We start from the raw sequence: 23,135 nt of genomic DNA on the forward strand, positions 1-23,135 counted from the left end.
TTCTATCCAACCCACGCTCCATCGTGGTCAGACTCAAACTTTACCCTTATCCAGGTCTAGTACAACCAGTTGCCTGCAGCTGGCACTTTGGCTTTATGGCACTCTATTTTAAACTTTAAAAATTCATATATCTTATTGAACATCTATTGTTTTGGTATCATATTGTTGATTAAAAAGTAGTGGGATTTTTATTGAGCATGGTACTTCTAAATGTTAAGCCCGTCTACTCTGTGACATAGCTACAAGGGGTTTAGTGCAGGTTTACATTACTGAAAAGTTTACTGGACCTAACTAGAATAATGCTGATGGAGTGGAGATTTAGATTATATTAAAATCTCGGTTTACAATCATCTAGGCTAATCCCCGCTTTTGGGTCACTCTCGGTTCAATTGATCTTCTGCTGTTGTTTTAGAGAAGATCAAGAGCTGTACATCACATAATATTATAATCATAATCACTAATCAATTTGCAAACAATAATGAGATTTTGTTACTAGTTAAAGGGTCTTATTGATCAAATCTTTAGTAATTTATATTTACTTGAAAACACAAGTAATTACTTATTAATATCAAACATCAATATATAAACAGAAACTGAAATCAATATTAGTCAATCAGATGATCAATATAAATGTATTAAAGCACGTTCCATAAAGGAAAGAATCCCTTCTAGGAATGGGGAGAAAATGGTGTCAGTCAGAACCCATAAAGAACTCCAGTTCGAGGGGGAGTGTGAGAATATAAGCATAAAGCTTTAGCATCAAAAATCAGCCAAATAAATCAAAATCTCAATCAAAGCAGAACTTCTCATAACAAGAGGTTCAAGAAACTCAGTCGAGTCTCAGAGTAAAGTGGCATAAGGGTCTGCATCTGCCAAATGGGTATTGGAAAATGGGCAAGTGGAAAATGGACAATTGTGTGTGAACCTACTTTAGTAACATGCAGTATTAAAGACAATGCATTTTATCAGTGTTGCAGCTTGCAGTTTCTTCTTTCTTCAGCCAGCCAATCATCTTGCGATGCTCTAGCATATTTCTTATCTTGCAGTTTCACCTGGTCTATTTCTAATTTCTTTCCTTGTTTACAACTACTTTCTCATGAGGGGAACATTCAAATCTATCTTTCTAAATGACACACATTCATTTGTTAGCAGCAAACATTGTGCAAGTAAAAACATTTGCAGAATTCGATGAAAACGTTTGTTATTAATTATGAGCAAGCATGTTCATGGAAAGGTCAGAAATAAAACTTTCATACGGCTTAAGCATTTCTTTAGTCAGGTCAGCTTGTCAAGCAATGTTGCTTCATTCATTTGAGGCCTAGTAGGAGTAAAATGGTCACCTACTATAATTTTTTAATTTAAACGCATTTTGTTTTTCATTAAAAACCTGCAAGTAAATTCTGCACATTATTATAAGTTACATTATTTTCTCAGTATTATTAAACACCCTTATTTCTTGTGGTGGAGTACCATCCAGCCCAACTAATAACCCACTTTCTTACACTTGCCGTTTAATGGATTTTGTCATTTTTGCATCCTTCAACACACACAAAGCAAAAGGAATGTTACTTCTTCTTCCCCCTATTTAGTGGTTTGCAAGATAAACATAACTAGTTATCCTTTGGGTGAAATATTACTGATAGTGTTCTGGATATTTAAATGGCTTAACTTTGCAGCACTTCATTTACTTCATGGTTATTTCCCAATCCTCCTTGATCACTGATCATATGCAGCCTGATTGCTCCAAGAAACCACAATGCCATCTTGAAACATTTCCATGCCTCTTGTCTTGCTACATAATGTTTTGTAAATCTATGGAACAAGTCTTGCTAAATAATGTTTTTGTGAATCTATGAAACATCTTTGGTGCCACAGTAGACCACACATGTCCCTACAACTTTGAAATGCCCTGTGGTATTGTAAGCTTAAAACATCTGTTGACCAGAGTTGTCCCATACCTCATGGTGAGCAGATGAATCGTACAGTGTGAAATAGCTGCTAGTTTCCCACCAGGAGTGTAATCATTTAACGTATGTTTGGGAGATGATGTAAAAAGCAAACTTTTCTTTAATAACTTGAACATGACGTTTTGTCAAATAAAACCAGACCTGGAACACTGAGCACAATTTCTGTAGTGCTCATGACACAGCTGATGTAAGAGATTAAAATAATTTCACATACCTTGTAAACTATACGTTTAAATTATGAGCACACAAGCAGGATGGCATCCTGACTGGTAAAAGATTCAGAAAGACACATGTTCTCGGAATATAAATGCTTCAAAGATAAGAAGGTGACTGCAGGGGATTTCGAAAACTGTTTAAGTATGGAAAGAGGCAAGCAATTTGTAAAATCTAAAGGCATACATCTTCATAAGCTGACACTGCCATAGACCTAAGGAAAATCTTTCTGCCTATGTTTCACTGTGAGTGACCACGAATAAACTCATAAAGAGAGGTATAGCTCAAATCTAGCAGTAACTCAATTTTGGCAATGATTTTTTGTGAATCCAATTTTACAAGTGGCTATGCTTCTGTGAGGGTCTTAAAATGGCACAAGTCCTCTTTCTATTATTTCTGGGACTGACGGGCATAAAGAGGGTCAGTTGTACTGAAGTATAAAAAATGGTGATGTATAGAATGCAGTACACAGACACACTGCCACCTCAGATTAGACCCTGCCATATGCAAAACATAACAAAGGATTGGAATGCTACCTAGAGAGATTGACAATGGTTAAACTTATTGCAAGCATTCCTCCGATCTCATTTTTTGTGTTTGACAGTAAGTAGGTCAGGCAACGAGTTTATAAGATCAGATGAGGTGCGAAGGATAACAGTAGCTCCAGGTGATTTTCGATATAGTAATACCCACTCGATATATATGATTCTGTCACATGGCCCATGGGGACATTGTCGTTTTTTCACTAACTTAGCATGAGCATGTCACAGCTTGCCTGCTGCTCTCCTCAAGTCTTTATTTTCTGCAATAATTTCAATAACTACTTTCACATGAGAAATCTCTGCATGTTCCTGGGATTTTGACTGAACATTATGTGCAAGTTCCAATAACAATGCCCCTTGTTATTTTGTTCTGGCCAGACCTTAGCCTTTAGACAAAACATACTGATGCAGCTGTTGTTTGGACAACCTACTTGGGTTTTTAGTTGGGTACATGAATAGGTGACACAGACTTGGAGAGGCCGTTCCTGAGAGAAGAGCGAGACAGCACCTATGATGTAGATCTACCATCTATAGGCTAAGGTATGGTTTCTGCTTACAAAGCCCAGAGATTTTCTATCATATAATAATACTTCACCTTAGCAAGGGGAGGGAGGTTAGGCACTATAGTGCTTTCTCTATTGTCTTTCTATGATGACACCCCCCTTCATGATATATGGACTATCTCCTATGCTGTCAATATTTGTACTATGCATTTTTCTGCTTGCTGTGGCACGTATACTGCAAGCTAGGGCACGTTAGTTAAAATAAATATTTTAAACTGTTTTGTGTCTGTCAGATCTTACGAGAGAGTGAGCAAGAGGGTATGTCTTGTTACCACGATTCCTGAGAGATCTGGGAGTGTTGTGTTCTGGGGTGTCTAATCATTTGCTTCTCTGTGAGTGAGTAGGAGAGCAAGTGAAAAAGTATAGCTAGTCGGTCCTGGGTCGTGGGTACTTAGATGGTAGGAAGACCCAGTCCCTATACACCAAGGTCCCATATTCCTGAGCACAGTTCTGTATTTATGCAGAATCCCTGTAACAACTCATTGTATGAAAGAAAACTTGAGTACAGGTTACCCGGGAGCCTGGGGGGTTGCAACCATCTATTTTTAACATATTTTCACCCCTGGGAGCCAGAGACATGCTCAAAGATGGCAAACAGGATCAAAAAGAAAATATCAGTCAAACCGGCAAGGAGGCTGGGGGAAGGAGTTTAACTCCTACAAACCAAGGGGAAGAGTCAGAGAATTTGGTAGAAAGAATTGATAGCGCCTGGTTACTACATAATGAAGCTACCATTTTGGAGGCACCCCTGGCTACTGCAAGCATTAGTTTGCTAGTGGAAACAGCAACTAGTGAACAATCTGCAGTTATGGTTATGGGGAAAAAATATATTGCAAGGAAGAGCATGTGATGATTGAGAAAAAATCCTGTATGGCTAAGAAAGAGGAACATAAAAAGAATCCAATCGAGGGGGGATGCCAGTCCTCGGATTCAATTGAAAAGTTCTTCTCCCTAGTGGAGGAATCAGTTATATCTGATGCAAGTATGTCAGCTACAAGTGAAAGAGTGGCCTCTCAATCAAGCAGTAGCAGTCTGCGGGAAAAGGTTTCTGTCTCCAGAAAACAGAAACAATCATCAGTGAAAAAGGATTGAAAGAAGAATCCAGGGGAAGGTGAAGTATATGAGAAAGAGACCTCAGAGGAACTCAGTTGGGATTACTTGGCTACACAATTGTTCTCCCCAGGATTTGAGGTAAAAGATAAAGAACTCCATAAAGCTGTTATAAGGGGTGCAGAGGGTGAAACTGAGCTTTTAAGTAATGGGAATCTAGCTGAACCATCACTGTCTCTAATTCTGGAATTTTTGTAACTGTTCCAAGAAGACGTAAAGAATAATAACCAACAGGCTCGATTAGCCACAAAAACACTTCAGGGATCTGGGCGGAAAATTGGTAAAATTTGCTCCGATATTTCTGAGAGGCTATGTATGGTGGATACTCGGAGAGAAGTCCTGGAAAACAATGTGGCAAAGTTGAACACCCAGACAACATCAGAGGAAGGTGTTCTGACATATGTAATGTGGAAGCTCGAGGACTATGAAAATCGTCAGCGCCGTCATAACTTAAGGCTAATAGGGGTCCCTGAGAATAGTGAAGGTAGCGATATAAGGAAGTATGTAATAAACATGTCAAAAGTCTCCCTCCCTGAACTATCCTCCTGGGACTGGGACGAAGAGGTTCAACGCACTCATCGGTTTCCCCTGCTCAGACGTGGGTCCCTTGCTCACTTTGCCACTGGATTCAAGCTAGCCTGGCTGATGAGGGGTGTTACTCCGAAACCGGTCCCAGTATGCTTGTCTACGATTCAGGGAAGACCTGGCTTGGCAGTTCGGGCTGGACCATTCCCATGAGGCACAGGGTCAAGACTGATTTGCATATAGCTGGGTTTGAACTGAGGTGGCGAAGTGAGCTAAAGAATGATGATGGATTCAACCCAGATCTGTGACAGGGGGTGAGTGTGTGAAAGGTTTCAGCGCTCCGTCCATCATCTCCTTGTGTTTGCTTTGTTTGTCCAGTTAGCTTGCATTACCACTTGCAATATTGTTTTATTTTGGGAACTTTCTTTTACTTAAAGTGGTTTATGATCTACCCAATGCCAAATAAAACTTTAAGGGTATTTTATTTTTTCCCAAAACGGATGTTGCTCACGCTACTGTAGAGCCGAGATGTCGTATCAGGCAACTTATTAACCCCTTTCAGGGAGTAGGTGCGGTGATGTTCTTACAGAATTCAGCCACGCTGTAAGTAGTGTTACGGGGCCAGAATCATAGTTTTACCTCAGAAATCCAGGCCCAAAGGTTTTTGGATGATATCTTAGCTGGCGGGTCCAACGGTAAAAAATAAGAGTGAATGAGGCTGAATATACAGTAGAATTTGTTATCTGCAATGGTTTCACTGGCTGAGTTTACTGAGTAGGTGGTGTGGACGGGAGAGAGGTGGAGGGTTGGGGAAGGGTGGCTACAGATGTCCTCATCTAGGCTCATTGCTGAGCCTAATTGCCTAGGTTTTGGTGGTGAGAGGGGGGTTCATAGGCTGGTGATAAGAAGAAATGGTTCAATTTTGCATTTTACTATCTATTTGGAAATTAATTGGGGACTCCCTATTTTGGTTGATTTTGAATATCTGTGTGTTATGATGTGGGATAACATAGTAATCATCTATTGGTAAACTCCGAGTGTTGATTTAATGACACTAAAAAAAGGCAGAAAGTCTCAACTGGGCTACAAATGCTTGCCGCAAATATTATATAAATTTCTCACAAACCTAGGTCTTTAGAAGGAATCCTGGTCAAACACAAAGTGGTTCAGAACCCTATCAGTTAGGTTATTCTGTGCTCCCCATATTGTCAAAGCTTGGGGTAGTCACCAACAGGTTCGCCTCCTTCAATTTCAATTTACAATTTGAAAAAACTTTTACTTAAAGCAGTCTCCCCAATGAACCTCGTGGTGTAAAAGCTTGTGTAAAGTACACCGAATGTTTCTCTAATCATTTGATTAGTGCAGAAAACGTGAAAAAATGTGAAAAGAGACGAGATGGCACCTCGCGTGCGCAACACCAATTGAGCCTGCTGACTGGTACTCATCAGCTTTGCCCACTCTTCTCATCATTGGTAGCCATCACGCTCTAAAATAAAGATAAATGTAGAGTGTCCACACTTTAAACCCAAAAGAAACTGTTGCAGGTAAGTGGTGCGACTAAGTAGTGCAGATTAAAAAATGGAAAGAATGCACCCTCTATAGGTTCCAACTTTATTCTTCCTTAGGAGTGCACCTAATCCAAAACTTAAAAAAGGTAGCTAATCATGCATACCATTATCAAGTGCCAACATGTTTCATCGCCATGAGTATTTGTGGCGATTTCGTCAGGGCAACAATAGTCGCTAGGCACACGTCAAGGACACTTCTCAGAGTTTCATCAGGGGACTGCCAAAGTAAAAGACAAAGAGACATACACCTTAACCATCACACCAACTCGTTCTATGTGGAGAAAGAACTCTCATTAAAAGAACTCTCATTAAAATCCATTAGTTACCCTTATGGAGCCTTGATCTCTCGTACCAGCTCATACATGGGGGTCACCCAAAGGCTCCTTATGTGAGTCCTCGTGATGATTGAACATTCAGCCGTAATGTCAATCTAAGGATACATTAAGACCTCTATTATTTGCACACTCCCAACTATATATTAGCATCAACCGGCAATCTTGCCCATTCGTTATCGCTGTTCTCATCTCCCTCTACACCTTGATCAGCAATGTACAGGGCAACCAGCTCAAACGTCTCGCGCACTAATATAGAGTCACCCCGGAATATCGGTTTCCCTTCAGTGTTCTCGATCTAGTTATGAAGGGCCGTTTACATAAGAGGTATTTTTTCTCATACTTTAACATTCTTTTAACATTTCTTCGATATTCCTCCCATGAGTGAATAGTTAAAAACTGCGGGATTTGTCGATGTTATATACACCCCCCTCCTTATACTCCTCCTTACCGACCAAAGCCTCACGGAGCTCCTTCAATCGGCCGGTCGAGTATGTGGTGCTTCCGCGTTAGCTTATATTCCTTCGCCGCGGCCGCCAATCAGCTCGCGCAGTAAATATAAGCGCCATTTTGGATTGGGAAAGGGTTTTATACACGAACTCCTTAAAACTTTAACATGCCTTTCTAAATGTTACTGTTTTTTATTTGTTTTGTAGCTGTTTGTGTGCATTAAGGTTACAAACAAATATTATATGCCTGAAAGAAACACTTATTGATGGGACACAACAGCATTTATTGAAATCTTTCGGGTATAGGTTAGTCGGTGCAACAACTCAAGATGCAAGGGTGCTTGGTGAAGCTATTTTGGCTCAAGAAAGCGGTGTTCAATTTATATAAACATGATCTGATAAGTTTGGCCGTTGGGTTATCACAGAATGTCAGCTGAGCCCAGGAGCTTAATTGACATTATACACACTGTATGGGAGTAATTGTGACGACCCCTGTGTCTTTGACCTAATCTCCAAGGTACTCGCTTTTTAGCCCCTCCCTATTATTTTATGTGTAGACTAATATTAATCTGCCAAGTGATTGGTCTATGGCGGAGGGGAGGGGTTACTCCAGTAGGAAACCAAAGGTGTTCCAGACATTGAAGGGGTTGTGGCAAGCTCATGGTCTTGTGGACTGCTAGTATTCTCTGAAACCTCTGGACCCTGGGTTTACATTCTTTTCAAATCCCCATATGTTGCATGCTAGATTAGACTATATGTTTGTATCTAATGCACTAAGTTTGAGTTGTTGTACAGAGAAACTACCACAGGTTTTTTCAGATCATAATCCACTCGTTTTAGAATTGGAAATAGCCGATTTTTGTAATAAACCAAGACTATGGACCTTTGAAAGAATTTTATTATTGAATGAAGACTATATGAGGCAATGGAGCCTCTTATTTTTGGGTGATAATTTAGGGAGTACTGTAGTATGGTCGTTAGGGTCATTGTCGACATTGCCAAGTTAGCATGAACTCTGCTGCCATGATGCTTCTTTTGCGCACGTTACTACATGACTTTATGTTGAAAGACTCTGTTTGTGCCTTTCACATGAGAACTGTCTGCTTTCTGCGTTCTCTGCCTGTTCCTGGAGTTTAGTCTGAACACACTGTGCAAGGTCGGTAAACAATGCCCCTTGTTATATTGTTCTGGTCAGTCCCTAGACCTTAGACAAAACATGCTACACAGCTGCAGATGCTGGGCACTCGAGCTTTGATATTATGGGATGGCATGTTGGTATAACACACACTTTAAGAGGGACCTTTCCAGGGAGAAGAGATCTGCAGTTCCTATGATGTAAAAACTACAGTCTAGGCACTAAGGTATGAGGTCTGCTGATAAAGCCCAGAGATCTTCCTTTATATAATAAAACTTCTTCTAGTCAAGGGGAGGGTGGTTAGGCCTTATAGTCATTTATCCACTGTCTGTATACAATGATTTCCCCTTTCATAGTCTATGGACTTGCTATAATGCTAACTGTTTTAGGTTTATGCGTATTGCTGCTGGTAGTGGCTCGTATACTGCATTATAGCGCACGATATTTATAATAGACATTTTGAGTTATAACCGTGACTCTGTTTATTCTTATTGTGGACAAGTATGAGTGAGTGAGCAAGAGGGTACGTCGTGCTACCGAGATTGTTGAGAGAGTCAGGAGTGTTGTTTTCCGGGTTGTCTAATCATTTGTAGCTTTGTGATTATGAAGTAGAACAAATGAGACAATATAGCTAGTCGGTTCTGGGATTTTGGGTACTGAGTCGGTAGGAAGGCTTAGCCCCTACACACCGAGGTCCTGTTTTCCTGCGCATAGTTCTGTGTGTGCAGAATCCCCGCAACATGGCGTCGCCAACGTTTGATCTGGTACTTATTTTGCCCTCCTAACCACTCTATAGGCCCTGAAGTCCTCGTGTTTGAACAAAAAATCATGCAGGACATTAGCATTTTGGAAGAACAGCAGCAGGGTCGTATCCGTAGTAATATGACCAAGGCTGATTGGGCAGCAGTGCATTCCCTCCAGCACAATCCAAGTATCACCATCAAACCCGCCGACAAGGGGGGCGCGGTGGTGGTGCTGGATACTACGGACTATGAACGGGAGGTGGCCAGGCTGTTGGATGTGCGACATAATTACCAACCCCTTATGAGAGACCCCACTAAGAACCTACAGACGACCATATCCACCATGGTCGCGGAAGCCAAAGAGAGAAAGTGGATCACGGTGAAAGAAGCTGATTTTTTGGTCAATGAAAGGCCTAGGATTCCTGCTTTTTACATTGTCCCAAAAATCCACAAGGCACAGAGACCGCCTCCCGGACGTCCCATAGTATCGGGCATCCAATCGGTCCTTGAACCGTTATCCCAATATGCAGATTTCTTTTTGAGGGAATGTGTAATTACCCAACCCTCCTATGTTCAGGACACTACATCAGTCTTAAAAATCCTGAATGACATTGTTTTTGACCCCCAACATCAACTGTTGGTTACAATTGACATCGAATCGTTATACACCAGCATCCCCCAGGAAGCAACGCTGGTGGCAGCAGCACATGCCTTGGGGCCTTGCGAATGGTTTTACGATGTCCCTCAAAGCTTTGTCCTCCAATGCATTGAACTGGCCTTAACAAAAAAATGTTTTGCTTATAAGGACCAGCTTTATTTACAAGTGTCCGGTACATCGATGGGGGCTACATTTGCCCCCAGCTTGGCTTGTATTTACGTAGGCCAATTTGAGACCAACTACATATCCCACTGCACCAATCCCTTCCAGAGGAACATTGCCCTCTGGAAGAGGTACATCGATGATGTGCTGTGTATATGGACTGGCTCTGCTACAGATCTGGATAGGTTTCTTCAGTGGCTTAATGGCCTTGATGAGTGCCTAAGATTTACTTGGACTATTAGTAACACCACAGCCACATACCTGGATCTTGACATCATTGCAGTGAACCGCAAGTTGGTCACCAATGTTCATCAGAAACCCACCGACAAGAATTCCCTCCTTCACTATAAATCCTTCCATCCCAGGGCTTTGAGGGACAACTTGCCGGTCGGTCAATTCCTCCGTTACCGCAGGAATTGTTCTAACATCGAGGACTATGTACAACAAGCAGAAACACTATCGTGCAAACTGGAGGCTCGATCTTATCCCATCAGGGTCATCAAGCAGGCCAAAAAACGAGCCCTTAATACCCCACGAGCGGCCCTCCTGGAGAGAACACCTAAAACCTCAGGAGAATGCATTCCTGTAGTTACTACATTTGGTCCACTTTCAACCCAAATTAGACAAGTAATCAGGAAACACTGGCCTCTACTCCATACCCCGACCATGACCATGCCCCAACCTCGATTTGCCTTTAGGCGCTCCACCAGCTTACGCGATCGATTGGTGCATTCACGACCCAAATGTGAGGTGATGTCCACAGGCATTCCACCGGGACATCATCAATGCGGCGGTTGTAATGTTTGCGAACTGACTACTCCAACTAAGAGCGTCATGTTGACAAATGGTAAGTGCTGGTATTTGAATGCGTTCAGTAACTGTAATACTAACAATGTAATATACAGACTGACATGCCCGTGCGGCCTTCACTACATTGGATTAACCACGCGAAAAGTGAAGGTCCGTATACAAGAGCACCTGAGTACGATCCGAATGGGCAAATTAACCACGAAGTTGGTCCAGCACTTTATGACGGCCAGACATGGCCCTCGCGAATTACGTTGGGTGGTACTGGAACGTGTCTGGGGTGATAGCTACCACATTAATGCCAGACTAACAACGAAGGAAGCACGATGGATCTACCAGGAGGGAGTAGACCGACAGGGCCTGAATGATTGTATAGAATGGAATCAGGTTACAATTTAATATTTGTATCACACTGTAACCGTATCCATCAACCCCTGGGTCTAGATAATTCAGTAAACACACAGTGGTAGGTCGGAGAGGGTCACTATCGGACTCTGATTGTATCAATCCGAGTATATTTCACAGGATCATCTATGTGGTGTGATGGCATAGGTAATATAGTAAATGAACCAGCAAGGTGGAAACACCGGGGTCATTACACCTCCTACTCATGAAGGCGACTGAGTAGTGAAATATATGGTCCGCTAATAGTAGTAATACTATGCCTTACGTGTATCCTGCAATCCGGGTATACTTGTCCCGGAATACACAAGATGGCCGCCACGGCCTTCAGTGCGCGTTTACGCATGCCCATGACGTTATGCATACGTCCTCCAATACGGAAGCCTAGTCCGGTTTACACAATATGGCCGCGACAGTTTTTCAAACAGGGCTGCGCATGAGTAGAATCATTGTGCGCGGAATATTTAAACAGGTACGGGACACAGAACCCGTGATGGAGACCAAACAGAACTCGTAACGCGACACTGATGAGGTGAGATCACGAATGGGCTAAGGGCGGTGAACTGATACACCAAGACAGGTTAAGACAGACACTCGGAGTCTTTGAGAGTGGCCATGCAATATATCTAACACCCTCGTAGTTCGATAGTAGGGAGGGGAGTAGAAAAGCCCTGTCAGAGTATATACCATACATACCCAGATATATTGTCTAGGAAGATATTGAGGCAGGATTAAGAACACGTTGGGGTGCGCAATGTAGTCTCTAAGGGGTCAGTCACATACGAGGTCAGGCACCGGGCAATAATGACAGAAGCGAGGCAGCTAGACGGGGTACAGGGAGGACCTTGAGTAGCTGGCCATTACAATACAGATGGTATCAAATACATGTGTATATCTAGCGTAATATTGACACGTGAGGTGCTAATTTTCCGCTTTCTTATACATTTTAGATACATGAATCCGCAGGTCGCGGTCAAGCAACTCAGAAGCATCTGAGGTAGCACAGACCCTCGAGTTCCGTGGGGTTAGGTATGCTATAAGTGAGCAACCCTTACGGTAAATATGCCTGGTAGAAGTGATGCAGGCACTAGGTCTACTGCCTGATTGAATGTATGTCGACCCTGCGTGTGAGCATTCGTGGTGTCCAGCTGAATATGTATGTGTCTATTTTTTGTTTCCCTTAGGTTCTGACAGATATCACACTGGTCAGTACGAGCAAAGCAGAGAGGCTAGTCGACCCTAGCCCTGAAGAAGTTGCCGCCAATCCATACAGGCAACGAAACATGTCGGTTTTTAGGGGACAGCCACACAGCATTGAATAAAAAGTCTCATTTAGCTAGTGTGGGGCTGCCCGGTTTTAACTGGGAGTATTTTGGGTCCTGATCAGACTCATTCTCCCTAGTCTCAGGGTCGACACCCATTTCTTTCCTTCTTTTCCTGCACATAGACACAGTTTAGATTATTAGTTTATTCCACAGTAGGTACTAGAAAAGATACTAGACCTGTTGTGTCACTTTTCAGTTTTCACTTGGGACGGCAGTTGCCGATGATGAGAAGGTGAGGTAACGGACGAGTACCTGTCCGCTTACACCTCGTGGGGGTTACGTCCGTGAGGCACTGCCGCCCTCATTTTTTCTGTTTTTTTCTGTACTTTACCTTTGTGACGTTGAAACGGACATCAATCTCTGATGGTGCTGTGGATTGTGAGACTGATGTTTTCTCTTCTTTCCGCCTTTTCTCTTTCCTCTCCACACATGGTGGTGGGGGGCTCCATAGATTTCTAGGGGAACTTTTTGTCAAATTCATCTAGTTTACAGGCATTGGTATAGCCCGAGACAATAGAACTCCGTAGCATCTGATTTTCAGTAAAAACGGCTAATAGGTAACAAACTGTACAATAGCCAAGACGTTGAGTAGAAAATATTGATTGTTCTCTGGGCTTAAAAAACTAAGATTGATGTACGAGGCAGGTCCTTTGTTGTATATATGATATTGAGTGGGGGGTGACCTGCCTTATAGACCCCCTGGCTCCATTTTGTAAATGACTTATCTGCGAGACGCCTGAGTAGTGATTGTGCTTGTCCACAAACTCCTTACTTCTGTTTACGGAGACAGTTGTGATGGGGTAGCCTCCAAAATTGTGATATTTTATAGGTTTTTCAAGCTTGAATTTTAATAGGTCTTTCTCTTTCTTTTTACCCATTATTGCGCTGACACTGATAAGTTGTTATTATACTGCTGATTATGGCAGTTGCCATAACACCACCTAACCTGGCACCGCTCCCGGCGTATTTGACACAATTTGGTGTCCCTGCTGCAGGTGTTGTGTTAATTTTTGTTGTTGAAGCGGATGCAGGTCACCACTTTGTGGTATTTTATTCTTGGGTCACCTTTCCGGCAGTCGATGGAACAGATAAATTGTATCACGAGTATACTGGCACTGCCCTTCCGCAGAATTATTGACCTTATAAATCTCGTGAATTTCCGCTAATGGCTTGGCAACACACTATATGGTTTAATGGCACCCTTCCTCATCCTGTATCTGAGGTCCGTTTAGGCCCCTTGTCAATTGATAGGGCCACATGGCCCGTTTTGGCTGGGTATACCCCGCATCCAAATTATCCTAATCTTCCAGACGCAGAGCTACGCATATCACACACTTCATTAATACGTATACATAGAGCTGTTATTCAGTTCGTGTCATGGGACCACCTGGCATTGCTGCACAACCTCCGGGACCTGGTGGCGTAATCATCAGTCCCGTCATGATTAATTCAGTAATTGGCAAGCGATCGCAAAATAAGGATGAACTTCCTTATTGGCTTGCTGAAAGTTTGGACAACTCAAAGCTGTTGAGGGGGGCATCAGGACAGTGGCAAAGGTGCGACCACTCAACAGGGACAGGATCAACCTCGTCAGTTTGAGGTAAAAGCCAAACAAGAGGGACCGCTTCGTTTTGGCCCCCCGTATCAAAAGAAGAAAGTTGCTGCTTGAACAGCGAAATATACCTCAGACGGTTTAGGACGCTCCTCCTAAACTGGGGATGAGCAGTGAATCTGCTCAACAGTGCAGCAGAGGTTACCATAGTGCAGGAGGTCCTGCGTCCCTGTCTGGAGGCGAGAGCAACTGATCCATTTATTACAGTAGAAACAGCAGATACTCGTGTTTCTCCCCCTGATAGACTCAATGAAATAGTCCTCCAAATTGAGAGTGATATACAGCGTACAATTACACCGGTTGTTTTGGAAAATCTAAATTCTTCATATGACATTTTGTTGGCGGAGGCGGATTGGCCTCCACCATTTGTTTTGGCCACTTCTAGAGGAGAGGACGTGATACTTCTGAGTTTTTCACTATAGGTCCCTGAGGAGCATGCAAAGGATTATGCAGGAAAGTGGGCTTTGGCCCTTGCCCCGGCAGTGTACCATAATCAAGTGGGCTGGGATAAAGATTCACCAGCACACGAGATTCCATTATGGTCTATGCAGCAGCCACAACCGCAATGTCCAATCAGACAGGAGGCTAAAGCTCCTGTTTGTCACATCCTTTTTCAATTGGAATATCAAGGGATAGTTTAATCCTGTAACTCACCGATGAATAATACTCTTTTTCTGGTATCGAAACCGGACGGTTCATATCGCATTGTGTTAGATTATCAAAATTAGAATTTTCATTGTCGTACATTTGCGGTACAGAACATCCACAGCTTTGCGCTAGTGAACAGCATAGTTTGTAAAAAATATGAGACGACACTGGATATATCCAATAGTTTCTATAATCACAACTTGGCTCCTGACAGCCGTGACTTGACAGCATTTACCGCCATCGGCAATCAGATAAAAATGTACATGCTTGCCTATGGGGTATAAGAACAGCCCCGGGGCTTTTGCTTTACGTGTTGTGTCTTTATTACAAAGCATAGACCCTGATGCATTCTCGTACGTTGATGATATCTATCTGACACACGACAAACTGAGGCCGCATCTTAACCGAGTCGACAGGATTATATTATCGTTTGCGGACTATGGATACAACGTAATTTTGCAAAATCGCACATCGCTTGCTTGGCGGTGCTCCTTTTGGGCTACAAGCTCCACAATGAAGGTAGGGGGTTATCCCCCCACTTTCTGGAGAAATGAGCACAATTGCAATCTTCTTCTACACTGAAAAAGCTTCAGTCTTTGCTGGGATTTTTAAATTTTGGGAGGACATACATTCCCTATTTCGCCCAGCGTATCAAACTGCTCTATGCGTTGCTACAACCTACATTTACTTCTGCCTGCTGGTTACCAGAACATACCTCTATTCTACGATCTTTTCAGTCTGATCTGCTGGAGACTAACTTCTTGTTGACACGTGATAATACATCATCAAGATAGCTTTATTCAACTGAGCAAGTCATAAAAACACATACAGATAAAAACAAATAGATTAAAAGTAGCTCCAGAAAACAAAAGTTAAGTTCAAAGTTAAAATCTAAGTTAATACATTTGTGCAAATAAGCAAGTAGTGCCATCTTTTTAAGAATTACATATAAAACAAAGCTAAAAATAACACATTGATTGAAATCAATCTCATATGCCCGGTTGAGCTTAAATGAACCCAACTTAGCCTAGTTTACCCCCATATTCGTGTTGGATAATGGGTGGTTTCAATTAGGGTAATTGCAAGCCTTAGCTATTTTAGAATGGATCTGCCACATCCACCTCAAAAACTTGGCCACAGGGATTGAATACCTGGGAGAAGAGTCGGAGCGTAGAATTCGTAAGGCTTCTTTGTATAATCGTGTGCCCAGATTCTTACAGAGCTGGGTAAGCCAAATGTTCTACAGGCTCGCGTAAGCAGGACAGGGAAAGAGCACATGGGAATATGATTCTACTTGTTTGACGCAGGCAGGGCATTTATTATCCTCGGTGCAAGACCATTTGGATGAGAAAGACTTCAACGGCAAAGTGTCAGATCTAAATTGGAAGTAAAATTTCCGATCCAAGGGCTTTGTGATTTTATCGCAGTATGGCTCTTGGCTCGGGCATGGTTTTGGATTTGATGGAAGAGCCCCGTGACTGTGGAAGGGTTGTTAGATCTGAATTCTTCTTAGGCAACCATTTCCCAATAAATCTCTTTGAGAAAGTTTTTCGAAGGGAATGTCGAAGTTAAGGGGAGATCCCACAAGTGTGACAGACCCATTTTATAAAGCGTGTCTCGGAGCCAACTAATTTTATGAAATGGATCTAAATTAATAACATCCCTTAAGCCCTCAGTGTATACTGACAGTTCCTGCTTTACCTATAGTCGTGGCCAGTATAGAATCGGGCGAAGCCTAGCATGGTCCTTTAGAGCTTTCCTATTCCGAACAGTCCTTGGGGGAAGGGTGGGTTTGCTCTCTGAGAGGCTAGTGATTGGGCGTAAGAATAAGTTCTCTGCTAGTGTGAGCTGATTCAGGTTTTCTAAAGCCCCACAGTTCAGCCCCAAAGAGGGCTGAACTCACCACTTTGCCGGGTAATGGATTTTGTCAGAGAGGTCTTAACTTCCTTTCTAAGGGTGCCAGCTAACTGTCGGTGCTTTAGTGCCATAGCTTCAATGTGAGGCTTCCACCTCATGTCCTTATGAAGTTTGATGCCCAGATAGACAAAACGTCCATCTGCTCCAGGGGGGTGCACATCTATCATTATTTTCCCCCTGAAAGATCGAAGCTGGTTAAATGCCATGGGCCTCATTTATGAAAGTGACGCATCGCTGCAAGAAAACAGCGATGCGTCACTTTTCACTGTGCCCTCCTTGCGACACCAATGATGCGTCACATTTACAGTATGACGCATCATGTCACAAGGAGTTACAGATACGTGAGCATTTCTGACGTATCTGAAGGCGCAAAAATGACGCATTGCTGGAGTGTGTCACAAAAGTGACGCAACTCCAGCAATGGGTCATTACACATGGGCAAGTCCATTGTGAAATGTACCTGCGTCAGTCTTATGCCTGCCATGAGATATTGACACATTTGCGTCCTTGAAGTGGTGCAGTGAAATCTCATAGATTTCACTGCGTCAATTGTACGACCCTTCCTTGCGTAAGAATGCCCCTCCCTGCATGCATTATACCTGGCACAGGTATAATGTGGCGCAGGGATTTACAAAGTGACGCATCTACCTAGATGCGTCACTTTGTAAATGTGGTGCAACAAGGCTAATTTTATACGCTGCTGGTGCGTCACAAAAAGTGACGCACCGGCAGCGCAAAAGTGACACAAGGGCTCATAAATAAGCCCCCATGAGTTTGTGTTTGCGGTGTTGATTTTAAGGCCTCTCAAAAGACAAAACTCTTTGTAGCGGTTAAGGGCACGCTGCAATCCACTAGGTGTTTTGGATATTATTAGCGTTTTATCTGCGAACATGAGGATAGGAATGTTCCTTCCAGCTAAAACAGGGGCATCAGTATGAATGGCGCCAAGGAAATCTGCAACACCATTTATAAATAGAGAGAACAGAGTCAGTGCTAGCACACATCCCTGACAAACATCCTTATGCACAGGGAAAGGATCAGTCTTATTTCCTGCCGTCCCCCACCGTATATGTGCATAGTTGTCCTCATGGAGACAGACAATAAGGGAGAGCAAATCTAAAGGCAGCCTCATCTCCTTCAGGACCTCCCACAATTTGTTCCTGGATACCATGTCGAAGGCTGATTTTAAATCGACAAAGGCAGCGTACATGCTGCACTTGCCTAGAATAACTATACGCAAGTAAATAACAACAAAGTGGAACACCTGATCTATGGTGCTAATGCTGGCCCTGATACCTGCTTGTAGAGGGGAGAAAGCAGCATTATCATCAATTCAATCCTGGACCTTGGTTAGAACAAGCCTAGCCACCACTTTCTGCATGCAATCTATAAGGCTAATTGGCCTACCAGGCAAGGATTTATCTCCCTTTTTGTAAATAGTTATTATCTCAGCCCCCACCAGGTATGCGGAATTGGTGCTCCTTGGGCTATGGCGTCGGCAAATAGAAGTATGTAAGTGGACCATTTGGGCTTGTTGTGCAAGAAAATGTCTGCGGGAATGCAATCTAGGCCCGGTGCCCTGCCACCAGTTAGGACCCTGAGTGCACAACTAACGTCTTCCTCATTAAAAACGATAGCAGAGGGAAAATGGTGGATCAGAGATGGTACCCCATCATCAACTTCTTCCTCGGCATATTGAGTGGCAAAAAAATTAACCCACGCATGTGGGTCAACGTTGTTATCTGGTGACTGTACTACTCCTCCCCTGCTCCATTTAACCACATTCCAAAACTATTTAGAGTTTTCGCTATCACTGGCAGATTTTAGTTCCTGCCATCTCTCAACATCCCAGGATTCTTTGGCGCAGTAAACCGCTTTCTAGTATGTTGACCTAGCAGTTCTCACCCAATCCCCGAATTAATTGCCTCACCAAGATTTTTGCGTGCACTTCTGCACTCGTGGTTGTACCTTTGGTATTTAGGCAGATTATGCTTCATCCTGAGCTTGCTCTGTTTTTGAAAGTGACAGCGTATCTTTGAAAAAAATAAATTGTGCAGCTCTGTGAATTCTATGGCCGATTCAGGGGTAAAGTGGCGAGTCTCCATCAGTTTAGTTGTACATTCAAGCTCACTGCTAATAGTGGTTAATTTTTCTGGATATTTTAGGATTTAGGCCAATAAAACTCTGCGCATATTGTTAGAGACTGAAAGATCACCATACGTTCAAGAATGTCATTGAAATCAAAAGGTAGGGCCCGGATCTTAAGACCTATGTCTTGCTTGACCCAGACTGTGAGGACCCCTGATGGGCGGCCCCTAACGCCCCAGGAATCAGAAATGCAATAATTTAAATAACCCAGGTGAAAAAGTGTATCTATTGCCCAGGTTTCCTGAAAGGCACATACATCATGTTTCCCCATGAATTCGTACCAGTCGGGGACATCCCCCCTGTTTCTCAGATGGTGTGCGACATTAGGTATGTATTATTAATCAGCTGGACATTGGATGGTACGAGGCCAGGATCGTAATTAGGGTGATTTACAATCATATTGACTTGGTCTGGACAAATTATGGGATTCCCTATCAGGAGTGTGATAGATGAACTGCTGGTGCATTCTGTCGGACCTGCCAATGTACAGTACCCATTGGCCGGGGTATGCTGTCAATCCACCTCGCTAAGCTTAGACACAGGTTGATAGGGGGCTGGAGGGCTTTTGGGGGTAGATTTGATGTTTCCTTCCGGCGGGCTAAGTTTAAGACGAATGGCTGTTGCGAAAAGATGTTGCGTCCGTAGATCGTAGGCTACCAGATTCTCAACCAAATCTTGGTGTGATAGAGTTAGGGCAATGACATCCGTTTCAACCCCCGGAGTAGAATATCATTTGGCCCCAACACTGTCGTCCCTTATTATGGCACGGCATCCCCGCACTTTCCGTATCCAATGAATGGTTTTGTGAACAAGGGAAACCAAATCCTCTGTAATTAATCCAGGTGTGGGCTTCGGTACATTGATCATATATATTATACTTTTCTGCACTCGATTGATGCCTCTATTGTGCGGTAAGGAATGCCTACTGGCATGCAAAGATGAAGTGCTTGTTGATGGAAGAAACGCAATCACAAGAAAATTTAAGATTTAAACTACAGTTTCATGCATACAGATAGTCAGCAATGGTGGGTAAACAAAATCCCAAAACACTGTTTAGAATGTGCACCCAATTGACACACAGATTTAGACTTCAAATTCATATCTAAACAAACATTTATTTAATGTTTTCAAATTCATTTACACAATTTGATGAATGTTCAACTACACTCCATAGGTAAGAAGGAGTGGTTGCTCCAAAAGGGGGTGAGAGGATGGCAGTGCTTGTGCTAAGAAGTGGAAATTAGAAAAAGAAAAACATAATAAGAGACGTTTTCAAATACAGCCTTATAATCAATGCAAAAAGTATATAACTGGTCACGACTTATCAAGGAACCACTTATCTAAAGCCTGTCTACAATAAATATGTTTTGAACGATAATTCACAATAGCTTGTGAACTGACCGATAAATGTCGTCTAAGATCTCAGGAGGGGCAGGAGTGACGTGTGGTCCAGGCCTATTGGGGGTTAAGCCTAGACGTTTCGACCCGACTTAGAGATCAAGAGGGAATTTTATTCCTCAGCTAGCAGGTCTTAAGGGAATAGAAGCCATTGATAGACTTTTGAAAGGAAGAGCAATCTCAATTGATGGAATCTCTGACCTTTTTAATTCTGTTATGCCTGGTGATATGGTCAAACACTCCCATAAATATGAAATGAAGATAGGGATGGATATCTGATAGCACATTTATCTGGCACAATCCATTTTAATGTCATCTCATTTACAGCAACAGTTTTATAAGACTTGTTTTTTCTTATATTAAACACTGGATAAGATAGCTAAATGGTGGGTGGGGATAGGGAGATTCTGCCCATGATGTGCCTCATATAATGCAGATATTGCCCATATCTCTGCTACCTGTGATGAGCTAACAAATTTAAAAAAAGACATACCTAGATTTCTAACAGAGGTTTTAAAAAACGAGGTAGTTCTGTCCACAGATGTAATTCTACTAGGAATATCTGAGACAAGTCAGATGAGAAATGGCCATGAATAGTTTTTTTTCGCAATAGGAATTTTTTAGGCTTTGTATCACTTCAGCCTGGCTAGACCCCAGACCACCTGGATTCCAACAATGGCTGGCTGGGCTGTTAGCGATCTATAACTTGGAAGAAGCCATATATAAGTGGAAAGGGATTCGCATGCGACGTAAAGGTTTGCGAATCTGGGCCCCCATAACCGAGTGGATACGAGATCAAAGCAGACCATGAGAGATTTAAGGGTTTATGATCTTGTTGGCCCCGCTGGCTGTTAGGTTGTTTTTTAACAATATAAATTGCACTTGAAATTTAAGAATATAGATAGATTTAACTAGGATTTGTTATGAATTATAAATCAATTTTTTGAGATTTGTATTTATATCATCATGAAATGTTATTATTGTGTTTAACTTGTTTATGATTGATGAAATGTCACCAGCCTCGGGGGCGGGGTTGACGGGGGTGAGAGTGTGGAGAAAGGTGAAAACGTTTATGGATGAAAAATTAATTTTTTAAAAGAATCCCCCATGAAGTTTGATATTGCTGAGGGCTCCTTTCATCTTAGTAGGGGCTTGCAGTACATTACGTGCGTCAAACCCCAATACATTTTTTAATTGAGTGGCAAGTTCACCTATAACTCTATTTGTTCTTCACATTCTGCTGCATGTACACTAACTTTGATGGCTAGCGTACACTGGACACTTAACTATTTTTTGTTAATGTGTTGCATTGCACTGATCTAGGTGGCAGTACCAACACCCATCTCTTTAATGTTTTAAACTTCCCTGCTGGGATGGTGCCTGTCACAACAGTGACTGAAGAGGATGAAGAACAGCTGAAGCATTACAAGGGACACTACAATGACCACTGGGACAAGTTGTTGAAAAAGGTTAGTGCGGCTCTGAACATTTATCAGTATGATTCTCAGTTAGAAAATGTGAACCAGGAACCCATCCCTTTTGTGTACGTGCACAAAGTAAATGTTAAGCTACCACTTTGTCATGAGATCAGTATGCATTATGTACCTGAGTTTTCAGGTTCCACAATAACGGTAAGGAGATTTTCTTGATATGAAAAATAATTTTAAATTCCGGTAGCAATGGAGACCAAACTTCTCATCGCTCAAACTGTGATGATGTACCAAGCTTCTTTCACTTTAAAATTCAAGAAATCGTAAACTATATTGATGGGCGATAAAAACAAAGCATGCCTACTAATATTACAGTGTTGTTCCCATTGTGGCAGAGCAACTTTTTGAGTCTTTTCTGTCAGAATCAGAGGTTATGATCGTGCCTTAAAATCAGACATACCCCCAAAGTTTGTCCTATCCTGAGGTTTGAAAATACATGGGGCCTCATTTATGAAATGTCTCACATCGCAGGGGGAAACCAGTCGTACAGCACGTTTCATAGTACCATCCTTATGACACCATGGATGCACCGCATTTATTGTACGGCGATCCATGCCACAAGGATTTACAGATAGGTCAGTATTCCTGACGTATCTGTTGGCGCAAATTTGGTCCATTGCTGTAGGGTGTCTGAAATTAGACGCAACTCCAGCAATGTGTCCTTTCAGATGGGGCAAGCCACATGTGAAAGGACCTTTGTCACTCCTTACACTGCTTCGAACAGGCGTAAGGATTTGATGCAGTGGCATACTAGAAGTGGCATACATTATACTTGATGCAGGTATAATGTAGCGCAGGGGTTTACAAAGTGACGCATCTGCCTAGCAGTGTGACACATATTTTACGCCGCTGCAGCGCCACAAAAAGTGAGGCAACTGCGGGGTAAGGGCCTCATAAATAAGGCTCATAATGTTCTAAGTGACACCTCCACAATGTAGTTTCATTAATCGATCTACAGCTTTGAGCATGGCGAAATTATGGGGCAAAATAGGTCTCAGATGAGAGGGAAGGAAAGAGGATACAGGAGAAAAAAGGGGGTAGAGGACACCTCCCTTGAGAAAAGGAAGAAAAAATAAAGGCAGAAGAGTTCGGAGTCACGAAAAGCACAATAACCCACAAAAACAGAGCAAACAAAGCAGGGGCAATATTAAAACAAAATAGTTCGCTGCAGATGAGTAAAAGATTGATAAATGGAAAAACAAAACGGTAAAACATACATGGGTTCCCAAAACAGTAACAAAGCACATAACAAGCTGTAAATTATAAGAGGAAGAAAATGAAAGGAATAGTAAAATGTGAAGTAAAAAAAAGGAAATTCAATTTCGTGGCAGAAAATTGAATTAACGATTCAGAACCAGGATGGTGCTGCCCATATCAAAAAACAGTCAAACCCCAAATATCTCATTACTCGACCCCTATAA

At 42.4% G+C, this 23,135-nt stretch overlaps 1 protein-coding gene across 2 annotated transcripts in view; it reads left to right on the forward strand.

Moving 5' to 3' along the window:
• LOC146835071 (vitamin D3 hydroxylase-associated protein-like) overlaps positions 1–23,135 on the forward strand; it is a 338,024-nt gene that overhangs the window by 310,874 nt on the left and 4,015 nt on the right. For both annotated transcript variants that reach the window (XM_085602735.1, XM_085602736.1), the window contains one exon: positions 21,548–21,693. In XM_085602735.1, coding sequence (XP_085458861.1) covers positions 21,548–21,693 — 146 coding nt within the window. The remainder of the gene's footprint in view (positions 1–21,547; positions 21,694–23,135) is intronic.

This window comes from Triturus cristatus, chromosome 4_2 (assembly GCF_964204655.1).
Source record: "Triturus cristatus chromosome 4_2, aTriCri1.1, whole genome shotgun sequence".
In the NCBI taxonomy this organism is placed as follows: Eukaryota; Metazoa; Chordata; class Amphibia; order Caudata; family Salamandridae; genus Triturus; species Triturus cristatus.